General features: G+C 46.1%; 1 protein-coding gene across 3 annotated transcripts in view; it reads left to right on the top strand.

The window, feature by feature from the left end:
• Positions 1–704: 704 nt before the first annotated feature.
• TMEM178B (transmembrane protein 178B) overlaps positions 705–7165 on the top strand; it is a 213430-nt gene continuing 206969 nt past the window's right edge. Inside the window, exons 1-2 of one of the 3 annotated variants that reach the window (XM_064420881.1) lie at positions 812–1224; positions 1585–3066. In XM_064420881.1, the coding sequence (XP_064276951.1) occupies positions 2685–3066 (382 nt within the window). In that variant the 5' untranslated portion in view covers positions 812–1224; positions 1585–2684. Of the gene's footprint in view, positions 3067–7165 lie in introns of all 3 variants that reach the window. The other 2 variants (XM_064420882.1, XM_064420879.1) reach the window with 2 other exon arrangements.

A 7165-nucleotide genomic window follows, 5' to 3' on the forward strand; every position in this document is an offset into this window, starting at 1 on the left:
AGTTTCATAATCCTGCAGGGTGGTTAGAGAATACAGTACATTTCACACCAAAAATGGTTTAATGACACAGATACTCTTCCATAGCTGCAATCCCAGTTGATATGGACTCTGATTTTGCCAGGTAAAATGGGAGATACTTTGATTTTTTCTGTTTGGTTTGGTGCCAAAAATTGTTATGATCCAGCCGTATGGGTTAATTTTTTCCTGGTGCAGCTGTATTCCACAAAACAATCCAGGTATGTATTTCTGATACAAAAAGAGCTACCACATCTTCTCTCCCCACTGGAGCAAGTATAATTTGTGTGGCTAGGGTTACAAGCTAGCAACATCCCAGGCTCCTCTCTTGGGGCCAAGAGCAGTCACCAGCCCCAGAAAGGCTGTGTTTATTTTCAATTCAGATGACACAACTTGGGATTCAGGGGCCAAAAGCTGGTAGGATCCAGCATGGATGTAGATTTTTGCAGCATACATCTGTGGGGAGGCATTGGGCTGTGGACTTTTTGGTGCAGTAGGAGCAACTGCACTGTTTGCCTTTCATGCTGTGGAGTCAGTGAGAGTCAAATGTTGATTGGAGCTAACTTGGTTCCTCTGTCACCTGCAGGATGCTGTGGTACTCACAGGTCAGGATGTGACGGCACCCAGCCCTTTTTGGAGCAAGGGAAATGACCATGTGTATTTCTTTTTAAAACAGTGCACTTCTGAGTCTGGAGGCCTCAGCTTTCTGGATCACACAGAAGGTCTATAATCCAGGATTTCTTTCAAGCTCATTCTCTCTACTGTGTAGCAGGTTGGCATTTTTTTTTTTTGGTGCAGTGAGAAACAGCTCCACTTGTTTTAGATTTGGTTGACATAATGTAAGGGCTTGTGATCAAGAATGATCAGGATCCAGTTAAATCCAGGTTTTACATTTTCCCCTCTTAAGAGAGTAAGGCTTCGACATTTCCTGCCTGGGAAGTGGTGCAGTTTATCTTTAAGGAGGATAGAGAAATAAGAAATGAGTCTCACGTTGCATGGGTGACATCACTGGCTTTTGGCTCAGCGTTCTGTATGCTCGGTCTGTAGGCTTCGGCCAAGGCTGCAGGGCTCGGTGTTTGAACAAGGAAAGATTCCCAGGTGTACAGAAGATTGGATTTGCTATTATTTGGGTTTAAAACGGTGAAATGAGATTTCTAAAGCTTGGGGTCTCCAGCTCGCCTTCTGTTGCACTTGATCTCTACAAGATGGGTGAGTTATTCCCATTAAAGAGAAAGGGAGTGAAAATTTAAGGAGAAAAAAAAATTATGTCTGAATATATAACTACTGATGCCGGGGATACGATTCGTACGAAGCTGCTGAGCTAAAAAATCTCATCTCCGACGAGGAGATCGGGCCATATGGCAGAGAAATGGTGCAGCCCGAAAGCTGTTGACAACAGTTAGGGGCTGCTTTCCTCTCCCCGTGTAAGGTGTGTAGCTCCCCCCCACCTCCGCCCCTCCGCCCCTCCGCCCCGGTTTGTTTTGGTTCGGTTTCCCCCGACCTCCCTCCCCTCCCCGTTCCTCGGCATCCTCTCCGCCAGCCGTAGCCCTGCCTGCCTTCATCTTGCAGATGGCTAACGTGCCGCCGTGTTAGGAAAACTGTGCACAACACATCCCAGCGCCGGGGACGGAGGAAGCTTTTCAGCTGCCGGCGGAAGGGGGGGCAGCACAGCGGGTGTGTGTGTGGAAGAAGGATGCCGGGGCCGAGGGCAGCCCCCCGCGCTGCCTAGCGGGCTGCGGCTGCTCCCGCCGGAGCCTCTGCCCGGCCCGGAGCCGGGGCTGCCGGGGCGCTGCCCGGGCGCGCCGGGGAAGGAAGGCAGCGCGGCGTTCGGCTGCCTGGATGACAGCGCCCACGACAAAAGCGGGAGAGTGAATGGCAAGGCTGGCGGAGGGAAGCCGAGGTGTCTCCGGAGCCAAGATGCCAGTGGCTGTCAGCGCAGTCTGCTGAGGGAGAGAGCCGTGCGTGCCCGCCTTCCCAGAGCCAGCCGCGGAGGGGATGTTTTAACCACGATTGCAAGCGGCAGCAGCAGCGGCGGCAGCAGCAACAACAACAACAGATGCTCCCCCCCTCTCGCTCCCTCCCTTTCGACCCCGCTTTAAACCCAAGCAAGTGACCGACCGTCCAGACGATGATGCTCTTGCTGAGCCACTGACAAAGAAAAAGCAAGTCACCCATTCCTGACGTCGGGACAACTGGCTGCTTGCAAGTGGGAGATGCCAGGCTGTTGAACTTTTCTGTCCTGTGATGATGCTGTAGTGAGCTTGCTGATCTGAAAGCCATCTCTTCTGCATTTCTGAGTGGGCCAGATTGAAAGAGATTAATGGACTGATCAGCCATCAGGTCTCTGCAGGGGGATTCATCTCTTCAGCCCCTGTCCCTCGGGTGCTCGCGGTGAGGGGGTCACTGGTGAAAGGCTGTGTTTCTCCTCACCACGTCTCCTCTGCAGAGGAGAAGAGGCAGATGAGACTCCAAGACTGCCTCCAGGGCAGAACTTTGTAGTGCTCTCAGCATCCCTCTGCAGCGTGGATGTGAGCCACGGGAGTTGGGGATGTTTGAGGCAGTCTGTGCCAAGTGACACCTAGCAGTGCTCCGGTGGTTTTCGCGTGGTCTCACCCCCAACGGCTTTGCCTGTTGTGAAGATGTCCATGGTGTTTCTGTGAAGCTGAGGCATGGCTGCTGGAAGGTTACTGCTCTATGCTGGCCTCTCTTTAGCTCTGTGTGCCCTTGGCATGCTGGCTGTGGCAATCTGCTCTGACCATTGGTATGAAACTGATGCTAGGAAGCACAGAGAGAGGTGCAAGAGCATCACCACTAAGAGAAATGATCCTGGCTTCATTTATAACTCCAACAACAACCTGCCTCTCAGGGCCAGCAGGTCTAGGTTGGACCGCTGGGAAGGGAAACTCCTCTTGGCAAGAAACAGGAGGCAGATCTTTGCTATGAGCGCAGTCGACGAGTGCAACAGACAGTACAACTCCACCAATATGGGGCTCTGGAGGAAATGCCACCGACAAGGATTCGACCAGGAGCTGGAGGAGCTGATTGCCAAAGGTAAGGGCTGTTTTTCTTTCTACCAGATGAATGTGCCAAGCTCTCCTGAGATGAGCAGGGGCTGACAGAGCCATTTGGGCTCACAGATGGGAGCTGGCGTCTCTAGCCAAATACCTCTCCTTGCAATGGGTGAACTGGCCCGGCTGGGCATTGCTTCCAGAAGCACTGCCAGGGCAATTTGCCACAGGATCTCTACTCCTGAGACATGAGGTTTGGGAGCAAGAAGGCACTGAGGGTGAGAACACACATGCCCCAGAATATCTTTTTCATGTCTCTCTCTCTAGTCTGGATATAGTCTTCTCATCACCATGGTATCAGATTATTTCCACACACTAATAAGAAGCATTCATAAAGGAGATACTGGATTTTTAATTTTTTTTTCCCCGTTTGTTTGACCCTGGTAGCTTGGGCAAGGTACATAATATTTTATTGGAGGCTACACATGTCTGTGTTTCATCACTGCCTTTCTGAATGCCCCATCCATCCTGAAATACACCATTTGCAGTGCTCACATGTAGGCTTTTTCTATCCTCAAATGGAGAGTAAACAAAGAGAAATGCTAAAGAGCAGGAGGAGACCCAGCTTGCTGTTTACACTGAGCTATGCTTTGGAATATTTTCAATATCTACAAAACATTACATGAATTTATTAGAAAGGAATAATTTTCTCTTGGGGTGGAGATGCATCTGTTCGCCTGTAGCATTTTTGTGCTGTTTTTTTTTCCTACTCCTTTGGTCCTTTGTCTTAATTTTTCTCCCAGGGTAGTGATTCAAGATGATGGTCATTTTGCCCCAAATGTTTCTTTGGTATAAAGTACAGGAAGGGGCCACATGCATAAACCCCTACCTAAACCGAAGATGCATGTTTTTGCAGGATGATGAGGGTTTCAGTAAAGGATGATGGCATCTTTGCTACCCACAGCATGGTTACTCTGTACTACAAAATAACATTTCCCTCCCATGGTTCTTCTGTTGCAATCAGAAGATTCCCCATTGGTTTATTTCTATTGTAGTGAAATCATTGCTTCTCACACAGTGCCATCTTCCAAAATACTTGTCTTCCAAGAGTGTTCTCTATCCCAAACTCTTTTGATAGCCTTCATTAATTCCCTCCTCAGACATTACAAGTGGAATTATTGCTTAAAGCTACTTTTTCAGGAGGGGTGTTCTCCCATGTTTGTCCATGTACACGTTTTATGAGCGAGCACTGGATGTGAGTAGCATGGTAGAAACTTGTACCAAACCAGTCCAACCTGGATCACTGCTTGGGATCCTGCCTGTGTTTCTAGGGACCCTTCATATCTAGCTGCTATTTAACAACTCCTAGGAAATAGATTGGTGTCTTCAGCCCCATTTGTAAAGGGCAGGTGGACATGTGAAAAGCCTGTCAGCACCCAGACACCCTGCTGCTGGTTTCAGTGCCAAGGGAGTGATTCCTATTCTCCATCTAGGTGAGGATGTATGTGCTGGGCTGGCTGTGGTGAGCTGGATTGCTCTGCCACGTGTGCTCGCTGTGCTCGGGGCATAAACAAATTCAACCTTGACAGCGGGCAAACATGTCAACAGAGCTCACCTTTGCAAATGCAGTTGTGGTTATTAGAGAGGATTTTCAGCCTGAAATAAGTGAGACTCTTTCCTCTTTCTCTACCTGCCTTGTCCTGGGAGCAGGAATGTCCATTTCTCCTGCCAGAAACAGCTGAAATTGCATGGCGCAGGGTTATGTGTAATGGCAGCTCTGCTAAGTGTTACCCGTAGGGAGAATGTGACAAAGCAAGATGAGGTGGTTACATGCAGGAGAAGGTGGTGTTCGGAAGATCTTGCTGTAGTCTGCTTGTGTTCATGTGTGTGGGAATGAGTGTGTGTGAGTGTGTGGAGTAAACTAAGCACACAGCACCCAGCTGGTAGCCAGGGATTCCCTGGGCCCAGGTGCAGTGATGTCCCTGCACAGGCACTCCTGCATAGGTGTGTCTGCAGATGGCCAGGGAGCCACTTGGCAAAGTCACTGCCCCAGGGCAGGTGTGCAACTTGTGCACATAAAGGAGCTGTGTGCAAATATCTGGGTGTGTCACTCCTGGTCTGCTCTAAATGTTTTCTGATACACTTCTAACAAACTTCATTGTAGGATGAGAGAAGTGTTCAAGGAGGGAGACTTGGAGACTTGTAACATCAAACAGCAGCATTTTAGTTCATTTGATGGCCTTTCTGGTGTGAGGATCTGTCTGTGCTATAGCTCTCAGACGTGAGGAAGAGGAGAAAGAGTCACCCATAAATGCTATAGAGGTATAGCATATATATAGATATATATGCTTTGGCACCTCTAGACTGAAACACAGAAGAAGCAAATATAGTGGCAATTCAATAAAATAAAGTGTTTGACTTGCTCAGAAATAAAAATGGAGATGTTTCCTTTTTGACCCCCACTTATATGATGAAAGTGAAGTAAGTGTCACTGCTGTCCAATGTTGAGAAAAGCTGTGAGCTCAAAACAAGGCAGGTATTCCAGGCACATCCCAACAGGCTATATCATGAAGGTAAAAACTAAAAGCAGCTCTCACTTCTATGACATACTTTTTTGGGAGTTAGGAGTTGCAGGGAAGGGTGTGTGGACAGTGTATGTCATGTGCAGGTGTGAGGGGCTGCAGATATTCCCTGTGTGTAGTGTTCAAATAACCTGATTGGGGCACATATCCTTGCACACATGAAATCACTCTCTATGAGATCCAGGGCAAATACCTTATAAAAGAGGATGTGCATACAGCTTTAACTCTTATTCCTCTCTTAATGTAATGTAATGTAATGTAATGTAATGTAATTTAATGTATTGTTAATGTAATTTAATGTAATACACCTCTTCCAGAAGTGGATAAACTAATGCAGGTTCTGGCCCCAAATATGGTGTGCAATGTTATATATAATTGAATGTAAATTTTATTAAATGTTTTGATTTTTTGTTTGTTTGCTTTTAAAGCTGGACAGGACCTGTGATCCATTTAGTTTAAAAGAGATCCTACATTTTTCCCTAGGCAAAACTTCCAGTATTGAGAATGGTCTATTGAGATTTGTCTATCAAAGTATAACAAAAAATGGTCATTAAGAGCCTAACTAGCTTTGCAAATACCCTGCAGTTATTCTGCTTATGAACTCTGCTGAAATTAATACAAGCTATAGGCAATGGCTTGTGGCAGGATCAGGAGCTGTGGTACTTGGCAATATTCTGATACCAGTGATTTTAAAAACCAGTTCTGTTCCTGAATAGGTTGAGTCACTTCTATAATTCTATTTTGTATTTATTAATTTTTTACTTTCTGGGAAATAAATCAAGACATTTATGTTGGATTTTGCTAGAAAAACTGGAGATGTGTTGCTTCAGGTTTCTTATATATAGGTATAATTGATAGCAATACATATACAAAATAGCTGATCCTATTTTTATTTCTCCTATACTTTTTTTTTTGTATTTTCATAGAATCCATGTGCATATTTCAAAATAATACAAATAGGTAAATAAGCAGTGAATTAAAAGAGATTGTTACAAGTAAGAATACTCAGGGAGAGGCAGACTAGCATGAGACCAAAGACTTGAGGAGTATTCTAAAGATGCAACAAAATTAGGCAGTTCATTTCTTCTCTTTGACATCATGAAAAAAAAGTCAAATCAGAAACAACAGAAATTACAATCAGTAAATAAATTATTGGAGTTGAACACGCAAACTGAGGTCTCAGTCTTGCTAACTTTTGCTCTGCTGAATAATCTATATTTCTGCTTGGACCAAGGGAAAGCAGTCTGACACAGAGGGACCAGTGGGAAAAAAAAGAGCTAACAGAGCTGTTCCTCTGCTTCTGCTTTCACATCTGATTGAGCCTTTTAGCATCTCGGGACTAGACTTTCACTCCTGATCCTTAAAGCCTTGCAGAGTCAGGAAATGCTGGCTCTGGGGTTGTTCAGCACAATATTCTAAAACCCTTCCAATTTTCAGGTGTTTGTCCAGTCTCCTTCACAAACTGAATAGCCTTGCTGCTGGAGGCCCCTTTGAGCATTGAGCTCACCCTGTCCTATCAGATACACTGTTTGCCTGTTTACCAGGGAGTTTCTAGCAAAA

Source organism: Passer domesticus, chromosome 5, assembly GCF_036417665.1.
Source record: "Passer domesticus isolate bPasDom1 chromosome 5, bPasDom1.hap1, whole genome shotgun sequence".
NCBI lineage: Eukaryota > Metazoa > Chordata > Aves > Passeriformes > Passeridae > Passer > Passer domesticus.